Here is a 21,926-nt window from a genome sequence, read left to right as displayed (position 1 = left end):
TTCTTTTTGTTTCTTTTATCTTTTTTTCTCAAATGGCTACTGACAGATGACACGTTACACATCGTTCTGGAATGAACTTGAATATTGCTTTCAGCTCTAATAACAGTAATAAAATAAATTAAAATTTGAATGTCTCTGTCATCAAATGTTTGATTTAGGCTTTCATAGTTATGCTAGACTGTCATTAAGAGTATTTTATTCTGCCTTTTTTATCGGATATCTTCCATTCACAGGAGTTGGAAATGTTTTACCCAACAATGATAAAATTAGAGGGTCCTGTTATGTCCAGTGTTATGACTACGTTGGACGGTTTAAGGACAACTGCAACATTGTATAATATTAGTGGTAAGTTTATTTTATATTTGTCAATGAGCTAAAGATTTAAATGGCATGAAATTATATAGACAATAGCATTTAATTTACAAACTTCTTCGTCTTCTTCTTTCAGCTTATCCCGCAGTTTGCAGAGTTGCCATAATGAATGCCACATCTCCATGCATCTCGGTTCAGTGCATCATCTTCCTCCACGCCCAGTTCTTTCATATCATCCTTTACCTTATCCCACCATCTAGTCTTTGGGCGTCCCTTTTTCCTCTTGCTCGCTATTTTTAAATCCAATACTTTCCTTCCCACGTACTCCCGCTCTCGTCTCTTTACATGTCCGAACCATTTCAATCTGTCTTCTCTCATCTTTATTGATACATTCTTCACTTCAGTCAACCTTTGAATTTGTTCATTTCTCTCTTTATCTTTTCTTGTCCAGCCAAGTGACCATCTCAACATCCTCATTTCTGCCACCTCAACTTCTTTATCTTGTTTCTTTGTTGTAGATGCTGTCTCTAGTTCATATAACATTGCTGGTCTTACAACTGTTGTATATATTTTCCCCTTCAGCTTTGCGGATATTCCTCCAATTATTCCAGCCTGCCTGTACCCTCTTCTTAACCTCCATCTCATTGCCCCCATCGCCTTGAACAATTGTTCCTAAGTCTCGATCTGCTTACCCTTAATCCCCCCCTTTCCAACACCCGTCTCCAACCCTCCAGTTCCTTTTCCACCTTAGCTTTTGTATCATTCAAAAGTAGTATGTCACCTGCATACATCGTGTTCCATGGTGCCTCTCGCTGAATGGGGTCTGTTAGGACATCCATTACTATTGCAAACAGCATTGGGCTGAGAGCAGATTCCTGGTGTAATCCAACTCTTACATTAAATGGATCAGTTGGGCCAACAGCTGTACTCATCACTGTTTGTTTCCGTTGTACATATCTTGGATGACTTTTATATATTTCTCTGTTACCCCCTTTGCTCTTAGGTAGTACCACATTTCTTCTCTTGGTACCCTATCATGCGCTTTCTCCAGGTCAATGAACACGCAATGTAACTCTTCTTTGCTTTTCTCTATACTTCTCTGCGGTCACCTTTAGGGCAAATATAGCATCTGTTGTACTTTTACCAGCGACAAATCCAAACTGATCTTTACTTATGTCTATATCTTTTCTAATCCTCTTATCAATTACCTTTTCCCATAGCTATTTTGAAGATATTTTTCTGGCCTTCTTTACTTTCTAATTGCTCATACATATCTTTAACTGTCTCGGACTTTGCTTAATTTACAAACTATTCACCTCGATATTTTGATAGCCAAGTTGGAGTGACATTTATATAGAAATTGGAGGAGTCTGACTGGATTAAACATTGCACTAACACCCTAAGAGTTGGTTTCGAAATCCATTTTCAGCATCACTTTCTTATGTTAACTTATTATATTTTATTTATTCATTTAGTTGTTTGGTTTTTCTCTCAGCTAGAAGCTTAAATATCAGATGGAGAAATTAGGGAGCAGCCACTGGTATAAGATAAAGATCTGAAAAGTGTGCGTGAAAAGTGCCAGACAAAGCAAGAAAGAAAAATACAAAAAAAAACATTTTAAAAAAACATCAGTCTTCCCACTTTTTCAAATGTTTATCTTAGAAACCTAAACCTTAAAGAAAAATTCGTGCTACTGCCTTGCACCTGATACTAAGGCTGTTCCACTAATGGTACTTATTTAGTATATTGTAAACATTACTAAGACTCATTTGTCTTCTGAAAGCGGTAGATTTTGTTATCAAAACAATTCTCTCATCTTAATTTTTTTTTCATTGTAATCAACGTTTTCGGATAACTGGTAGTACACTGTACACTGTGATAAACTTGTTGAATTAGGAGGTTTTTGAGAGATTAAACAATGCAATTTACACGTGTTTGTATTGTCTATGTTGCGTAAAGTGGTTTGTACTTGATATTTTTAAAAATCATGTTGAGATGATTGATTATCTGTGATTTCTTAAGTGATTTATTATTGATGAACACAACAGGCCCAGTTGGTTCAGGAATCCACATAGAAAATCTAGTCAACATAAATAGTAAGGAATGGGACAACAAGGAGATTGCCATGAGAATTGTCAGCGATGTTGTGTCTCCAGATAGGTCTGTCTGTGTCGATCTCAATGGATTTCAGGTGACAATTTGTTTTAATTCTGTTCAGGCTTTTAATTATTGAAATATATTCATTTTCCAGCCACAATCACATCAAATTGCAATCTATATCTTAAGTTACAAGTCTACAATAATGATCATCATCAGACATTACTGTAAAAAATGTATTTGGTTAGTGGTGAAGAATTTTTAAATATTTTAACCAAGAAGATAAGAATCTACATGTTTTTTATGATGGCATTGGGATCCTGACCTCCCATAGCGGGCAGGGAGGTACATACTGTGTCTTCTATCCCCTTATATCTGTTTTCCAATTTGCTTTCTGTCTTTGTCTTGGAATGAGGTTACTTGGTTTTGTCCTGGCCTTGGTTGGAATCCTGGCTGTCAAATGCATAGTTATTGTTTTGGGAGATGATATTTTTTTCCTTGTAAATCATCTCTCTGTTATGTATTATTATATTTGTTATTTTTAATGTATAGTGTAAGCATTTGAGTGTATTTCTCTTTGTTGGATTTTATGCTTGTGTCCGGATGACTTATAGGTGATCTCAAACTAAGTACAATGGTGGTATGCTCTTGGAATCTACACCTATTGGTTCCTAGTTCCCCTTTGTCTTACTTTCTTTTGGGTGCTTTAATTGTAATTCTAGAACTTTTTACTATCCCATTTTCTTCCTTTTTACTGGCGCTGATATAACCTAAATGTGCTGCAAGCGCCGTAAAACCCTTAAAAACAAAAACATAAATTCACAACATTCTCAAAACTGTACTTTCAACATGAGTCATTAATTTTCTACAATGAAATGATTAATGTATGTCCAGAACAATGGTTAATTTGTGATATTATTAAATAAAAACCTTACTTTTTCTATATATTTTTTATTCACTCAAACAATTCTAATTGCGTAATTTGCATTTTCACTCTCTTTCAAGATGCACAAAAAGAAATGGAGATCAAAGTTTTTGATTCAGGGCAACTTCCATCCAGTCACAACAGCGGCATTCATTGAAGATGGAAAGACATCTCGTCTCACCCTACTCACATCAGAGGCTCATGGTGTTGCTTCTCTAAGTGGAGGTATGGTAGATTTCATTTCTATACCATCAAGGGTCCTCATAACATTTATGAGCAATATCATGACCGCTACGTATCCAGTGTTTGATATTACAATTTTTTACTTAGCTTGTCCTGAGGTTAGAAATTTTTTAGGGCTCTGAGCATCAAATGCTCAATTTTTTTAGGTCCTTTGATCAACATGCACTAAATATTTTGTTACACAGGTGTTAACAATCGTTTGAAAGTAACATTGAATTTGCTTGCTTTTTTTTTTTTTATATTTTAAGATAACTTGCATGATTATGGATAAATCTATTATATTGTTTGTTTGAGCATCAATTTTGCATCCAATAAATTTACCGTGTAATTTAGTGTTTGTTTCATATTGTCTAATGTTCAGCATTACATGTAAGGTAATAGCATTATAAGTGAATAATTGTCTGAAGAATATTGATAAGACACAGGCTTTAAAAAATACAAAGATGAGAATTGAATTTCTCACTCTATAAATGGCTGTTTATTCGAGTTAATGCCCAAAGAAGATCTTGGCTATTCATATGACAAAGCATGTCTTAGGCAGTGTGAACTTTTTGGGAAGAAGTGGATTTGTACGCCTACATCATAATTTTGTTTTTAAATAGTTCTACTTCAATTCTTTATAATTTCTTTAGGATGGCTGGAGGCTATTCTTGACCGTCGCATGATGCAGGATGACTGGCGAGGCCTAAATGAAGGACCCCATGATAATACATATAGTCCCAGCAGGTTTATTCTTATCCCAGAAAGGAGAGATTCCCCAGGAATGGTAAGTCTTGGGGGAATTGATCAGTCATGATAAGAAATAATTCAAACATATGTAATGCATATTTATTGTTATCCTTGTTCTTCTACATCCACATCAAAATCAAATGATCAAGAAATACTGGATGAAGACTTTCAAAGTAGTTGAGGACATTGTAGAATGTCTCTAGCTGATAATTAAAATTATTCAGTGTGAATTGTTGTCGAGAACTTAGGATTCATCATCCAAATAAGTTTCAGAGTTTATGTTGTTTTTAGCTCTTTCATTGAAATTAATATAATATTACAATGTTGTAACAAAACATTAGAAAGCAGTTTAAGATGATGTTGAAATATTGGTTTTGTCATAACTCGTCCTTAATGGGGCTATGTGATCTTGTGGTATCTCACTCTTCTTCGGACTGGAAGGTCCAGGGTTCAAATCCCACTCCGAGTGGTGCATAGTTGAGTCCTTGGAAAGGCTCTTTACTCACATTCTCTCACCATACTCGGGTTGAAAATGAGTACCTGGCCATTAACAGCATTGTCTCTGTCGAATAAAAAATTGTATTATTGCCTTGCAGGTGTCTTGTCTAGTCCTACATATTAAGTTGCTGTTTGCTAGGGAGTCCTTGTAAAGCACTTTTAGGACGTTTAGTGGATAATGATATATAAATGCTCCAGTTAACCATTTTGCTTTGAATTTGAATGTGTAAATTTGACATTGACATATTCCATTCATTTCAGACAAAAGGTCCAACATGTCGCCTCTCCATGTTGGCCCATCTTTTATCAGAACACCTCATCAACCCTCCTCAAGTAGTTTTCACCAAGGAAAAATTGAAGACCACTAAAAATCTCAAATTATTATATAACTCCAATGTTAAGCTTATGACTAATCCTCTTCCTTGTTTGTTCAAACTGGTACACCTGCGATACGAGGGTAAATCAATGGAGCTATCAAGTGGTTCTAGTCTGACTGCACTAATGGTGTTACATCGTGTAGGGGTTGATTGTAACTATGGTCAAGTGTACCAGGATTGTAAGGTAAAAATTTTATTCAAAACTTTTCGTTTTTTTGTTGTTTTTTTTTTTTTTGTTTTTTTTTTTCATTCACTTCTTTATTTGTTGTATTTATTTTCACAAGAGATATAAGCCCCATTATTCCACCCCTCTCCCTAAATAGTAATGCGTATTTATATCATGTTTACAATAATAATTTGTGATGCCAGATTATCAAGCGTAAATTTCACTAAAAATCATATTCTTTAAAAGTAAATATCATTTGAATGTTTTTGAAGATATCTTTTATTCAAAGATGACGAAATAGGAATTGATTGAGGTGTAGAATAAATGATTTCTTACACTCTTGCATTTTGGAATTCGAATTTTGTTCCCAATGTACACACGCAAGCTCGTGAAGCAATTGGGAACTTGTCTGGAATTTCAAAAAGCAAGAGTGTAAGAATCGTATATTCCTCTCTGGTCTAGTAACATGATTTTCTGGTATAGATTCTTCCAATCGGATATTTGGTCCAATAGAACCTCCCAGTAACAAAAATTAAGCCTTTGGTCAAGTAGCCATTTTACAGGAATGGTGTTCTTGATAGAACCATCTTGTGTAACCAATGTAATCAATGACTGGAAGACACGGGTAATGTGAATTTAAAAAATGCTGTTAATACTTTCAGTTGAATATAAGAATAAATAAACAAAAGTTTAACATTAAAAACAAATTAAACCAGTTTGCAATTGCCCTTAAACACACTAAAAAATAAAGAAACAAACAAAAGAGAAAGTAAAACTAAAGGGGTCTCAAAAGATGGTCTTTTGCAGGCCTTTTTTAATGGCTAACAAAGCTCTCAAAATAATCTTATCATGAGTAGGTGTCAAAGAATTGGAGAATAAATGCTTTTTCATATGGTTAATTACACTATAAAAATTAAAATAGTGAGAAAGTGAAATAAAATGAAAAATGCTGATTTCAACGGGGGGGGGGGGGGGATGTAATTTTATGTTTTGCCATCGAGTGTAATTGAATACGTTTTAAGGAATTAAAATTCTTAAAAAGAAGAGACAAATAAACAATGCAAACAATGGAGCAGAACACCAATAGCAACGACAGCAAAATCGTCATTATCATGAATAACATCACCATTATCACTACCACCTTTACCACTATCATGATCATTGTCATTATTGTCCACAGTGTTAAATTTTTGACTCAATCGCCTCAAACCAGGCTGACTACCTGACACCCGATACCCTTGCTCTCAGGGAAAACGTAATTGATCGTGACACGATAGGTATGGAGGCCAGGCATTGGAGTGGCATGCGCGTGCGGTGCATCATTGAATGCAATTTTTTGCCTTGAAAACCCCCCTATTTTTTCCCAAACCATTACAACAATTCATTTTATTTTCATTATTCATGTAATCACTACTTTCAGCTTTGTTTGTGTGCAATTTTTATTATTTCTTGGTTTTCACCTCGGGGAAATAATATTAGTTGAATATCACTGATTATTGCTCTTTGAATGGTATCAAATTTGATGTGAGTAGTGTGATTAATTTGAAGTTTTATATTTTTTTAACTGGTTCCCTATTTTGAAGTCTTTGATAGAAGTTATGAAATAAGTTTGCCGCATGAACGATTTTGGGGTAAATGCTAACTATTCACATTTGTGCTCAAATGAATTATCTGAATGTGTTCTCTGGAGGAACTGCGCTTAAGAAAAAATTATTTCTATTTATTTAGTGCCATTTTTATCTACACTGTGTACAGCGTTTTACTGGAAGTTTTCATACAGAAATGTTTAAATATTTGTTTGTTCCAAAGTATCAGATTACATAATGATTAACAGATATGAAAGAAATCACTTATAATGGAGCATTCACGGAAGACTCATTTCAACCACCTAGATAGACTGTATAGAATATGTGCAGGATTTTCCTTATCAACAACATAAAAAAAGCTTGGGGGGGGGGGGGGGTGTTTTGTGTGCGGGACATTGAGAAAATATTTATCTCGTTTCTGGTGTAGATGTAACTGGTGATTATGAAGATAGACACCCTAAAAATATTTATAGAAAATGAGCCCAGGGGTATTCATTCTATGTCCTTTGAGGCTCATAATCGAATTATCAATGTAAGTGTTTTAAAAGAGAGGAATGTGATAATAATGATAGTTGCATTCTGATTTGAAAGATGGGGTAAGATATGGGGAGAGAAAAAAGAGAGAGGGAGAGAAATGGTATATTATATTGATAATGAAGATAGAAAAGAGGAGCACAACACATCATTAGGAAGAATTGAACATTTAAAAATGAGGAGCAAGCTCACGTGCAAGATAACATTTTGGAGAGAAAGAGAGAGAGAGGGGGTGGGAAGGGAGAGAGAGAGAGATATGGGGGGGGGGTGTGAGGTCGTACAACAATGTGTATTATATTTTAGGAGGAATTGAAAGTAAAACTTGAGAAGTAGGCACTTGCGTGAGATAAAAGAGTTTGAGTGGCGTGTGTGATACAGTCGTAGACAAACTAGGTTACTAGGTTAAAACATTATCCCCATAAACTTCAGCTTTCGTCGTCGACTGGGACTATTGATAATCTATATTTATGCAATGGTTCAAGTGACCATAAAACTACTATAACTACTACTACTACTACTACTACTACTGCTACTACTACTACTACTACTACTACTACCACTACCACTACTACTACCACTACTACTACTACTACTACTACTACAAATACTACTACTACTACTACTACTTCTACTACTACTACCACCACACTAATGGAAAAAACTACTTCAAGGGCAATTTTTGGATTAACTATGAATGTCGCAAAAGAAATTGAGGGTATGTTATAATTGTAAGATAAAACAAATAAATATCATATGTCTACGGATTCATTGTCTTTTAATTGACACTTAAATTGAAAAGTGTTAACAATGATCCGTTTTTTTAAATGACCTACATTTGTTTTGTTATGTCTTTCCTTCCACCATTCTTAAACTAATGAAACTTGTCATTTCATAACATTACATCATTACTAACAGTTCCCACCCTGCATGCTTTCAGTGGTATGTTTTGATTTAACAGGAATGTCCAACAGTTAATTGCATACAATTACTATACCATGCATGTCCAGCAAGAGCACTGTTCGTTTTCTCGCTAAAACTGGGCGAGTCATCACCTGGCACATCTTGCATTGCTTGGGCACCATGTGTCATCATTATCATCAGAGGAGGTATCTAAGTCCATATTGCCCAAAGTAGGACAAGCATGTCCAGCAAACATCATTTTCAATATTTTCCAGATGATCAGACGAAAAGCACTCTACTAGGTTACCTGTCTTATTAGGCTTATCCACAGCATTGCTATCACTATCACAATCTCATACATCTAAATCCTGTCCTAAGTCATCTCCTCCATCATTTATATCACTTTCATTATCGTTAACATCTTCCAAATAATCTACAATGCTTCTTTTATCCTCATCCACTTGGACTTATCAATCGATCAATCAGTTTTTAAAGGAAATTGAGAGCCATCTAAACAAATTTGTACCATGACAACCATTGCCTCAATCAGAAAACAAAAGTAGAACTCTTCTTGTTAAAAAAAATGATAAATCTCAATATTTTGTAACACCATAATTGACTAGGAAGAAGTGTTTAGTGCACAATACCATTGGGCATGAAAGGCGTTATGCACAATTGGATACATGGTGAGTTTGTTCAATAATGCTGTTTAAAGGTTAATCATTTTTTATAAGAGAGGGAAGGATGTTTAAAATATTGGAATGATAACATATTAATGTTTTTTTATATATACATAGATGGATGTTCATTTGAATTTGGACACATTCAAAGACACAGAGATAAAAAATGCAGTAGAGACAAGTCTAACTGGTGTGCGGGATGTGAGGAATCTCAAGGACTTCAATCTGCAGTTAAAAGACATAAAAGACATGGAAATGAAGACTGTCAGAGTCACATTTCATCGTTGAGTGCAAAGTGTTATTACTAGCTCATTTATATGGAAATGACTAAATATTGGGTACTTAAGGAATCACAATGAAAGTATCTTTCTGTGTAAACCAGACTCGATTCAAATGGCAGCTGCAGTAAGCAAAAAGACTTGCTTATTGGTCAGTAATACAATAAACTCTTATGTTTCAATCACGGATGCATGTTTTGAAAACAAAAAACTGCTAGGCATTTTTCCCTACTTTTGATCTATCAACCAATTAAATAGGATACAGCTTAATATATATATTTTTTTATTATCAGCTTTTAAAAAGTTGTATAAATTGTAAAAGTAGGAAAAAGCATCACTGCTTTTGTACTGTTTCTGTGTCAACTAAATATGACTGTATCGTGATACACAATTTGTACAGATGAATGTAACACGTACATATACATAGTAACTCTTTTACTAGAATAACAGAAGCATCTAATGGTTACACTAAAATTCCACGTTCAGTCATCTATGCAGTAAAACATTCTTGAACAAAATGAAAGCCCACCCCTCCCCTTAAGCCCCCCATAGACGCTGACATCCGCTGGTAGCGGGACAGATGACCTATCGCTTTGACCCCATCCCTGCGTTTATCGCAGATGATTTTTGCCCACATACGGGGAGATATTTTTTTTAGGCGATTGGCGATTGGGGGCGTGGCAGTATAAAAAAGTGGACAATTTTTTTCGGATTTTCGCTGTTTTCACGTCGGATTCGTGATCAGCGTCAAATTTACAATAGGTTTGATACTAAGAACTGTGTGTTTACTCCAAAAATTGGTGAAATTAGAAATAAATTTTAATTAATAGTGAGGCTATGTGGCCGACAGAACCGATCCCAGTTACTGTCTGTTATTCTATCTTTCGTCTTGCCACAATAGTGATTACTTCTCACTAAATTATATCAATTAGACTGTTGAAGGAACGAAATTGACATCATTCCACTCTTTGTTATTGTATTAAGGCAGTCATTGTGGTAATTAGTTCTCACTAAATTATATCAATCAGACTTTTAACGTTCAAGGTTACTCGTAGTTTTGTATGACGGTACGTTATTTCCGACTGGTGGATGTTGCGAGCATTTTACCTAAACTCATAGCATCAATAACCGTCCAAGATATTCGCATCATATGTAGCAATAGCTATAATAATCTAACATGTCGAGAGAGAGAGAGAGAGAGAGAGAGAGAGAGAGAGAGAGAGAGGGAGAGAGAGAAAGAGAGAAAAATTTACTTGCGCTATATATACCGCTATATTCAATAAAGGTGCTCAAATCACTTTATAAGGGTCTTTGGCCAACATAAAAACATGTTAGACGAGACATGACTGTTAAGCGATATTGCAATTGTTTCCCGACAGAGACGACGCTGTAAACAGCGAGGTACTCATTTTAACAGTGAACAAGGTGAGAGAATGCGAGTAAAGAGCCTTTTCCAAGGACTCAATTATGCGCCACTCAGAGCGGGACTCGAATCCAGTACCGTCCGATCCAAAGGCGAGTGTCATTTCACAAGATCACATGCATAGCCGCACAAAAAAGTGATGAGAGAATAGATTCATATGTATTGAAGGAGGAGAGAGCGGATGGAGTGAGTAAAGTTCTTGGATATTTATAGAAGGAACCAAATTGACGTCACTCATCTCATTGTTATTGTTTTTTGACACCCATTTTTATGATTAGTTCTCATTAAAATATATCAGACTATAACGTTCAAGGTTCCATGTAGATCTTTGGGCTGGAGTGATATTTCTGGCTGGCGGACTTTGTGAGTATTTTAATTTAACACAGAGCATCAATAGAAGGAATGAATTTGACGTTAGTCAACCCGTTGTTATTGCTTTTAGACAGCATTTTATAATTAACTTATCACTAATTTATATCAATCAGACAATGAACGTTCGCGTTTGCAGTTTTGTGTGTTAATATGTTATACCCCGATGGAGATGTCGTGATTATTTTTCCAATACGCATAACATCAATACATTTGCAATCCGATTTAAGTTTAAAAGCAACGTAGACCACGGACATTTTTCCATGTTGTGGACAATAAAGATTTTTTATTTATCGTCATTATTACTATTATTATTATTATTATTATTATTATCATTATTATTATTATTATTATTATTATTATTATTATTATTATTATTATTATTTATAAAACAAATCGACAGTGTTCCGTGGCAGGTTAAACGGGTACTCCTCGGGACTACTCGCATTCACACCCCCCCCCCCCCCCCCCCACCACCACCACCACCACCACCACACACACAGCTCTTTTCTTTTTTTTTTTTTTTTTTTGGGGGGGGGGGGGGGGGCGTTGTTTGTAGATTATAATTCAAGGTTACAATGCCCCCCCCTGTCATCACGTAGTCAAGGCTTTTTGGCATCTGCCAATCCCAAATGTCTGTGTCAAGGTCGACCGTCATGTCGCGTTAACGGGTGAGGAGGAAAAAAAAAAAAAAAAGAACTGGCATATTATTATATCATTACATTGAAAATTATGAAAACTATTTTTTATTTTGTATGAAATCCTTTATAAGTTTTACGATGAACAAGAACGAAACTTTTGCCATCTACCTCTTCCTGGCGCAACATTTATAAAAATATTATTAAAAAAAAATAATAACACAGCATTTATTTGGCGCAATATCCACGTGCTCAAAGCGCTTTACAAGGGGTCCCAAGGCAACAGCAATATTAGACTTGAAAGACGAGACATGACGCCTGTCAGGCGATGTGACATTTTTTCCCAACAAAGACAACGAACGGCCATGTTCTCATTTTACACCTGAGTACGGTGAGAGAATGTGAGTAAAGAGCCTTTTCCAAGGACTCAACTCTGCGCCACTCAGAGCGGGTCTCGAAACCTGAACCTTCCGATCCGAAAGCGAGAGTCATACCACTTGATCCATCACAAAACAGGGAGGGGCACTTTTCTGTCGGCCACATAGCCTCAATATTAATTAAAATTTATTTCTAATTTCATCAATTTTTGGAGTAAAAAATAGTTCTTGGTATCAAACCTATTGTAAATTCGACGCTGATCACGAATCTGACGTCAAAACAGCGAAAATCCGAAAAAAATTGTCCAATTTTTTATACTGCCACGCCCCCGATCGCCGATCGCCTCGAAAAATATTAAGCAAAGCGGGCTTTGCGGGCGATCGACCGTACCTAGGTTTATCGGCCAGGTATTTGGCCACACACATTGCGTTTTCATCCCGGTTTGCCTGATCGGGGTCTGGACCAGGATCATATCCGGGCGTGTATGGAGCCTTTAAAACTTGTATGATAGGCCAGTAACTGGCATGCCAAGGAAATTATGAAGATTTTCTCTCCCAGCCACATGAAGACATAAATCGTTGATTTCATGTACTATCTTAAGTGGCATTTGGTCACTGTAATGATATATTATCAAATATTAAGAGTCTGTGCTGATTGATAGGAGCATTGAAGCGGCCATATCGGATAAAATTGTGAGTATTTTCCATTTATAATATAGTATATTTTGTATGTATTTTATAAATTAAATATAAATATCTAGTGGTTTTGGGAGAAGTCATGATTTTAGCTCATAATAGTATGTAAAATCCTTGATTACCTTTCACTGTGTCAATACTTTTTAGCAGATATGATAGTATGTGAAACTTGGGGCTTACAATAATATGCGAAATCATCAAAGAAATGTACTGCTTTATTCATTTTAATGATCTCAGTTCTATCACAATTTAGGTTTTCTGAAATAATTTGCTATTTGTTGAATTACACTCAGAATGTTTTTTTTTTCATTCACAGTGCCTTTAGATGATTTGCAATCATGGAAAATTGTTAAGCCCATGATTTGATTCAAATAAATCCATCAATCTTTTGATTTGTTGATGTTTTATGTTACTGATCAAATAACGCAATGCCAGAAATTGTTGTCTCATTTGATATGATTCTGTGGATATATTTATTTCATTCCTCATTCTATGTGCAAACCCATCTACTATAAGCTCAGAAGTTATTGTTTCATTGGTAGTGCTTGACGATACAGTACTATAACAGTTCGGAAAGTTCTGAAGACCAACTAAATATGGAATAAAAACATACTACTTCTTCAGCTAAATGAGGGTATTTTTTAAAAATATAGTCCTTCAGAGCCATTGGTCCATGGAGCCGGAGTTTATCCCGGTTTCTATATCATGAAACTGACAATAGCAATTGATTGCTATCCTTTGGACAGGAAGCTAGTCTATCGTGAAGTACTTTCTGCCAAATCTAACATACTCAGTTACCCATTCACTGCTGGGTGGACAGAGGGGTCAGAAAAAAATCTCAACTGCACTCAGGATCAATCTTGGTCCCTTTGCATGTGAAGTGAGTGCTCTACCAACTGAGCTATTGGACCCCCAAATGAGGGTATAAGGAAGAGAAAATTAAAGGTGATATAGTGTGATGAATAAGTAAATTGGTACTCAGAAACTTAGAATGGAGTGGGGTCTTTTGACTTTCCACGGTGGGCAGGGAGGTCCCTCTTGCTTTGTGTCTTCAATACCCCTATATTTGTTGTTTTCCTGGTTACTTTCTGTTTTGTCTTGGAATAAAATTACTTAGTTTTGTCCTGGCACTGGTCGGGGGGCTCTTAGCTGAGGGGAAACAAACGGGCAAATATATATTATTTATTTTGGGTTTTGGAAGATGATATTTGTTTTCCTCATTAATCATCTCTTTGTTTATATATATATATATATATATATATATATATATATATATATATATTATATATATATATATATATATATATATATATATATATATATATATATATATATATATGTACCCAATATGTTGAGGGTTCAAAAAAGTGTGAACTTACTTTTGCACATTTCTATATATATATATTGTGTGTGTGTGTGTGTGTGTGTGTGTGTGTATGTATGTATGTGTGTTCCTATGACTAGGATCCTGTACTTTATCTGGGTGGGACTTATAAGAGAATTCAAACTAATCTTATTGATAGTTCTTGGATCCTACTGCTGATCCCTATTTCAACCGGTCACCTTTGTCTTACTGTTTCTCTTGTGCTTCTATTGCAAATCTAGAACTTTTTAAACTATTCCATCTCCCTTTTTACTGGTGCTGAAATTACCTAAAAGTGTTAAAGTGCCATGAAATGATTGAAAGTGTAGAATAGAAATCATGATTAATTTTTGTTCATGCTAATTCACATCATTATCAGATCAGTAAATAAAAAAGAAAGGAATAAACAAATTAAAAAGGACTTACGGTGTTCGTCCTTTGGCAGACTTTTTTGTTTGATCCAAAGTTTTACATTTAAAGCTCTTTTATTACCTTGCTTTTATTTGATTTTCATGATTTATATATATATATATATATATATATATATATATATATATATATATATATATATATATATATATATATGTGTGTGTGTGTGTGTGTGTGTGTGTATATGCATATGTATATGTATATTTATTGCATTATTTTATTTTTATAATCACTTTCAAAATGAATGCAATTTTTACTGCCTTTAATAAATTCATAATATGCCAGCCATCTGCACTCAATTCAATCATATAGAAATGATTTAAGTTGATCCAGATTGTAGGAAGTTAATGCAACAGGTCTGAAGCTGTTGAGACATATAGGTGGGTTCTTTCTAGGGATCAGGATGAATATGGACGTTTTCCATTGAGTCGGTATAACTCTAGAGAGAACCTACCAGATTTCTCTGTCGTCGATCTGGAATTAAGTAATGTATTTATATTTTTATTGGGTTTTTTTGTTGCTAGCTCAAGAAGGGTTTTGAGCCTGAGACGTTCTGTGTTTGGAATTTTGTTCTTTTTTTATAAGCTGTTATATTCATTGTTGTTTATTAGTTATTACAGTCCAAAGCTTCTAGCAGCTTAGTATTAATTTGTCACTGTTACCGATTGGCAGTAGGCAGTCAATATTATCGGTCCAGCTATCATCGTTAACAAGAAGTGGTTCACAAATTACTTGTCTGATTCTATCTATGTCTTGTTGGTTTTATTACCATTTGCTCAAGAAATGTATCCCAGGTTGGCACAACAAATAAATAATATTCCAGGAAAAGCATGGCAAGGTTCATCCCATTTGATGAGGGGAAAATTAGATTAACCTGTAATCTAAAACAGTCAAAGGAACTGTGAGGAGTTGATAATATATTAGTTTTAAATTATGAATAAATGATGTTATAAACCTTTCCAATTAGAAATGACATTTCATTTTATCAGAAATGACACCAATCACTTTCTTTAGTTTTTATGTCAAAATAAAATTGTTGAGCATCTATACTAGAAAATATATAGATCATAATACCTCTTTGAGAGGACAGTATTAGTGTAGAAGGTGTTTCCTGTATGATTAAATTCAGTATTTGTGTTTTTGTGTTTTTAGAGATGTTAGAGATCTCAAGACATATTCTTATTTGCCTTTGACTTCCTCATCCAACGTTTCATCAATAATGCCAGCTTCAAGACTCAAGAATGAAATAAGCCATATTTATTGTTTAGTTATTTAACTGTAACAATGGCATGTTCTTTATATATTTTTTCTTTCATATAATAATTATGAATTATTCATGCTGAATATTATTATTAACCATTTCTAAATTTATTTATTTGCAACATACTGCATAACCGTTAAGCAGTAAAAACCAAAAACATGCTTTTTTTTTTCCTCATTTAATATAGGATTTCACTAAGCTTGTTGAGACAGAGTTCCATCGTATACATACCATTTCCATATTATGTCAACATAATTAATTACGTATTTTATTTGAGTTTTTTCTCTACTTGGAGTCATTAAACTCTAGTTTCATGTAATATGTGGTGAAGAGTGTTTGTGATGTATGTGATACGTCAGTCGGAAGTGGCTTAATCATCAAACATATCAAATTTTATTACCAGTTCTTACACAGTAAAATAACAGTTGCATTAATGGTCTATTATACACATTGGTGGATTGCTCGTGGAATTTTATTTTCCGTTTGAACCAGTCTCCTTTGTCTTGATAGGGTTTTTTTTACCTCCCATTGTAGACTGAGAGGTCACTTGCTGTGTCTTCTTTCCCCCTGTATCTGTTTTCCAACACTTTATAATGAAATGAAATTACTTATTTTTGTCCTGATCCTCTGGGTGGGGTTCCTTTCCTCCCATAGTGGGCAGGGAGGCACTTACTGTGTCTTTATCCCCTTATATCTGTTTTCCAACATGCTTTCTGTCTTTGTCTTGGAATGAGATTACTTGGTTTTGTCCAGACCCTGGCCAGATACCCTAACTGGGAGGGAAACAGTCAAATGTATAGAGTTTTGGGAGATGATATTTTTCTGACATGGTGGTTTTTTGAAGAAAAAAATCCCAAATTTAGCAAGCTAAAAACAGCAAAATTTGCACAAAATTTGCAAAAAAAAATTGCGATTAATTTTCCTAAAAACCCATAATTAGTTCATGAAATAGAAAGGTATTTGTTTGTTTTTAAGGGTTTCTTGCAACAAATGTAAGGTCATATCAGCGACAGTAAAAAGGAATAAATAAAATGGGATCTAGTGAAAAGTTCTAGAATTACAATTAAAGTACCCAAGAAAAAGGAAGAACACGCTATCAGTGTACTTATTTTGAGATTATCTAAATGTTTCATCCTTACACAAGCACAGGTCTCCCAGCGATGATAATGACAATTTGTCAAAAAGGAGGAAAATCTAACGGCCCGTCAGTCAAGCCCAAATCTAGTGCAAGTATAACATAGCTATTCATAGTTATTTAATATATTATTAGTCCTAAAGCAGTTCTGATCATTAGACACATCCTGACCTTTTGCAAATATAATTTAATGAATTGTTATTTCCAATTAAACATTTTAAAGGCCTATAATGTCGCCTACTATATTGTGAATAGATTTTTACATCTCATTCACGATGAGAAATAAAATAAATAATATGCACGAGGCATGTATCTCCACATGAGTGGGTAGTCGCCGCCGAAGTGGGTAGTTACGCGATTTACTAAGTACACATACCTAGATTTTGTTGTTCATAATACAAAACGTTATAAAGTGATTCAAATAAGTCAAAGAGAGCGAGTAAAGGTGACAGTCGCTTATATGCGCTGGCAAACAAAATATGACGTCACAATCACAAAACGGAACATCATGACAACTGAGAACAACTCACAACAGCCTCGATCGAGATAGTACACACAAACACACAACATAACAAGGCATATCATTCCCTACATTCCTCCCCCTTCTAAAATAAACCACAGTCTCCAGTTTGACATCCTATAACGAAAAAAGAAACTTCTTACCTTATGAGGCATTGCCCCTATTGAGCCATGAAACGGGGGAAATAACAACAAACAATAAATCTCCCTTCCCGGGGGCTTGAAAACTTGAAATAAAAATCCGCAGGGGATACTCTTTTCCTCCTGGGTTATATATATATACATATATATGTACATGGAAGGGGGTGTCCTTTAGGTGCCTGTAAAACAATACATCATAGATTAATATACCTTGTACAGGTCATTACGGTAAATCCAAAGGACAATAACATTTCTGGAGTTGGCTTTCAAAATATCATTAAGACTACTGCCTCTTAATTCTGCAATGACTTTAGCAGATTCCCCTAAGTAATGTGGATGGTTATGTCTAATATGGGGATGAAATGGCAGGTAGGGGGAGTCTGTTTCAAGTAGGAGCCTGATGCTCGGGGTTTCCTGTACTGCTTTTTATTTGTTCCAGGCCAAAGTTTCTGACTAAACCAGAGAAGCTAAAGAAAGTGTTGGGAAAAATATTTAGCCATCTGTGTAGGGTGGTACTGCTACCTGAGAAACAGTGTAACTGAATGAATTGTTCTCTACATAGTCTCTGAGAAAGAAATTCTAAACAGTGCATATATGCCTTGTTCCCAAATATATCAGACTCTTTCCCCCTGACATGCAAGATAATTGGTTTCTGGGGGTTTGCACCAACAATAAGGCTCTCCACTAGAAATTCTTGCTCTTTTCTAGTGCCCCGTTTTGTCCAATCAAACCCAGTTTCTCCTAACCCATGAATCATGTCCAGCTGGTTTAGGTTTTTTATCTTATCCCTAGCTGCTGACAACGGTAGCGTGGGATGGGTGGATACCTACAGCTGTCCCAAAGTTAGGGAATTTGCGTGTCAGTGCTCTGAGCTCGCTCTCTGAAGGGAACTTACTTAAGGGATGCAGTAAACTATTATTCCGCCTAAAAGAGGCAGGTCTACTGACGGGTTGGGTGCGACATGGTACATCAGGAGTTGTTTTAACATGTCTAGATGGTTCCTCTTTCCCTTAGCTTTATGCCATCAGTCCAAATGGAAGTGGGCATCTACTAGTCCAACACACTTACCTTCCTGGTCGGACAAATCCATGAGCAGATTGTACATGGGTTTTTTAAATTGGAGACACCCCACTTCCGATTTCAAGCGGGCGAGCTCCGTCTTAGTTTTTTCCAGGTCTTTCTGGAGGCAGGCCAGGGAGTCTTTTAGGGTCGTGTTCTCATTCTGGAGGAGTTTCATCTCCTTCCTCCTGGCCTTGCTCCTCCGGGCCGCCCTTCCACCACTGTCTGAATGGCTGTCAGACAGGGTTCCACCCCTCATAACCCGTGCTCCCGAGGGCGCAGCCCTGGTATCAACGGATCGAGGTTGATAGGGGGGTCTTTCCGGTCTCCTTTCATGGCCCTCACTTTTGTCAGACCTTGAGTCCCGACGGCGGGAGTACGAGGATCCGCTCTGTGGGGAAGCTTGCCTTCCTCTTCCTCTCCCTCTCCGCCACGTCCCCTTCCATTGTCTCTTGGTGACCCCTTAGCATCTCTAAAGGCCTGAAACTCGGCCATCAGCTGGATTACCCGGCTTTCTGTGCGGCGGTCCACGATGTTGCATAATGAGAGATGCAATTAGTCAATTATAACCTGTACTCTTTTAACTTTGAGTTTGGCAACGTGGACAGTAGAATTCTTTTACCCGATTCATTTGATAATCAGTTAAATTCATGCACCGTCCATGATACCACTCAAAAGAATTATCGCATTGGATCATGGTATCACCATCGTCGGGCTGATTGCAAATGCAATATTTCTGGACCTTACCCGTTATTATGGACTGCTGTTCATTTTTTATCCATACTGGCAAAGAACGGTCATTACATGGTTTGAGACTATCATGGTTGACCACTTTCAGTTCTTTGTTCCTCAATTTTAATTTATAAATGAAAGGAGAGAGAACAGTCATTACAATGGCAGGACCTATCCAAACTGGTTTCAGCTTCCTGGACTTCCCACCCTTTCTGTTAAGGAGGTAAACAGCATCGCCCCTCTGGAAGGTGTGAACATGGGCGTTCAGGTCATGGTCCAGTTTCATCCTTTTTAATTCTGTCCTCAATGTCTTTCTAGCAGTTTCATGGGCATATTCTAAGCTTCCTTGTAGCTGCTGAACATATTCATCTGCGATTTTGCCCTCTTCTCTTGGTCAAGGGGTTACTATGTCATTCTGAGTTCTTAGCTCTCTTCCCAACATCAGTTTATTTGGTGTAAAGCATGTATGCCGATTAACTGAACTGCGGATGACGGACGCAATCAGTGGCACATATTCATCTCAGGTATTTGGCTTTGCTTGACGGAAGCTTCTTACTGCTGCCATCATAGTTTTATTCATCCGTTCTGCTTGGTCGTTGGCGGAGGGTCTGTAGGCGGTGGTGCGTGTCTTTCTAATATGGAGGAGCCTGCACATCTCCTTAAAAAGACTGCTCTCAAAATTTCTACCTTGGTCTGACACTAGTTCCAAAGGGTATTCAAATCTTGAAAAAAATTCATTTACTGCTGCTCTTGCAGTTATTTCTGCTCCCTGTGAGGGTAGAGGTATGCATTCAATCCATTTGGTGAATTGATCTACGATTACAAGGATGTACTCATTACCATAGGGTCCTAGGAAATCTATATGCACTTTCTCCATTGGTATACCTGCATGGACTTGTACTAATGGGTGTCGGTGCTTTTTATTTCCATGTTTGCTTTGGTTGCACGCTGAGCAGCCTTGAACATATTGCTTGACATCTCTAGAAAGCTTATACCAAAAATAGGATCCCAATTTCGTTCGTTGTACTCCTTAATGTCCTGCACTTGGGATGCTGTGGCACAAGTTTAAGACCTCTTCTTTCAAACTTGGGGGTGGTACTACTAATAGGCCTCTCCCTTCATCACCTCTTTTGTATATGAGATCATCTTGTAAGTAGAAAAGATTCCTATTTAGCCAGTAGTATTATTGAGCAGCATTAGCAAGTCTGAGATCTGCATGGGGCGGTGACGATTTGTCCTTCAACCAATCGACTAGGAACACTACACTGAGGTCTTTGGCTTGCTCTTCTTTCCATTCTTGTTTTGTATTAATGATGACATCTCCAGGGTTTATCTAGTTATATGGGTGGGTACTGGAGAGATCTCGAACCACAATGCGGATACCAGCTGTTAATCTGTCACGATTAGACTTCTTATCTTCAGGTTGCACTGTGGGTAAGGGGACCACATCATCTATGTCATCTGAAAATTTTGTCCACATTCCATGTATCCTGGTACAGTAATTGCAGCCACCGCAAGGAAGTTCTGTCAAGTCCTTTGTTTCTGCATAGTGAGGACAAAATGTGGCTGCATCTGGTGGTCTTGACAGCACATCTGCATTCTTGAGGTTAGCCCCAGGTCTATGTTAAATTTTCATGGAGAAAATACTGATAGTCTCTAACCATCTAGCAAGTTGGCCTTCTGGTCTCTTAAAATTCATCTGCCAGATGAGGCTTCTGTGATCTGTGCGCAGGGGGAATTCCTTTCCCAACAAATAATGTCTGAAGTGGTTGGTAAACCTGACAACTGCTAACAATTCCTTTCTGGTGGTACAGTAGTTCCTTTGTTGGTGGGTTAGGATAAAACTTCCATATGATATGGCTCTCTCTACTCCGTCTTGTACTTGGAGGACCTCTGCGCCTATCGCAACATCAGATGCATCGGTGTCGAGTATGAAATGGCCTTGTGAAACAGGGATTGCCAGGACTGGTGGTGTGCAAAGAAGTGCCTTGGAGTGATCAAACGCTTGTTGCTGTTCCAGGTCCCAGTATAATTGTTTCTTCTTTAGCAACCTTGTCATCGGCTCCATGATCTTTGCCATGTCCTTTATAAAGGCCCTGTGGAAATTAATTAACCCGACATACCTTTCTACTTCCTTGATGGAGGTAGGTGGAAGCCAGTTTTTGATCACTTCAATTGAAGCATTAGTTAACATCATGCCATTCCTACCTACCTTCCTTCCCAAGAATTCCACTTCTTGTTTAAATAGGTCGCATTTCTTGGGTTTCAATTTTAGCCCAAAACGGCGGAAACGCTGAAAAACCAGTTCCAGGTTTGAAATGTGGTCGCTAAAAGACTTACCCAGAACAATTGCATCAAGGTATCATCAAGGAAAGCTAGCACCCTTTTCCAGTTTAACTCTAAGCACCAGGTTAATAACCCTTGAGTATGTGCTTGGACTTGGACTGTTGGATAGTCCA

The 21,926-nt window shown here is 36.6% G+C and overlaps 2 protein-coding genes across 3 annotated transcripts in view; one reads left to right on the top strand and one right to left on the bottom strand.

The window, feature by feature from the left end:
* Positions 1-9,935, top strand: part of LOC144972417 (alpha-mannosidase 2-like) — a 31,183-nt gene extending 21,248 nt beyond the window's left edge. The window contains exons 17-22 of one of the 2 annotated variants that reach the window (XM_078913583.1): positions 234-345; positions 2,361-2,503; positions 3,415-3,559; positions 4,210-4,343; positions 5,066-5,365; positions 9,165-9,935. In XM_078913583.1, coding sequence (XP_078769709.1) covers positions 234-345; positions 2,361-2,503; positions 3,415-3,559; positions 4,210-4,343; positions 5,066-5,365; positions 9,165-9,335 — 1,005 coding nt within the window. In that variant the 3' untranslated portion in view covers positions 9,336-9,935. Of the gene's footprint in view, positions 1-233; positions 346-2,360; positions 2,504-3,414; positions 3,560-4,209; positions 4,344-5,065; positions 5,366-6,527; positions 6,616-9,164 lie in introns of those variants that run through there. The other variant, XM_078913591.1, reaches the window with a different exon arrangement.
* A 9,380-nt stretch (positions 9,936-19,315) lies between these two features.
* Positions 19,316-19,753, bottom strand: LOC144967172 (uncharacterized). The gene has a single exon (XM_078904136.1). The coding sequence runs from the start codon at positions 19,751-19,753 to the stop codon at positions 19,316-19,318; it is 438 nt and encodes a 145-aa protein (XP_078760262.1).
* Positions 19,754-21,926: the final 2,173 nt, after the last annotated feature.

Source organism: Berghia stephanieae, chromosome 1 (genome assembly GCF_034508935.2).
Source record: "Berghia stephanieae isolate SIO BIC M18660-M18661 chromosome 1, UCSD_Bste_1.3, whole genome shotgun sequence".
NCBI classification, from domain to species: Eukaryota; Metazoa; Mollusca; class Gastropoda; order Nudibranchia; family Aeolidiidae; genus Berghia; species Berghia stephanieae.
This window is presented reverse-complemented; position numbering and strand designations above follow the sequence as displayed.

What these genes read in the sequence shown, in the direction of transcription:
- LOC144967172 (XM_078904136.1), bottom strand. Translation starts at nt 19,753, where the DNA reads ATGAAACTGGACCATGACCTGAACGCCCATGTTCACACCTTCCAGAGG.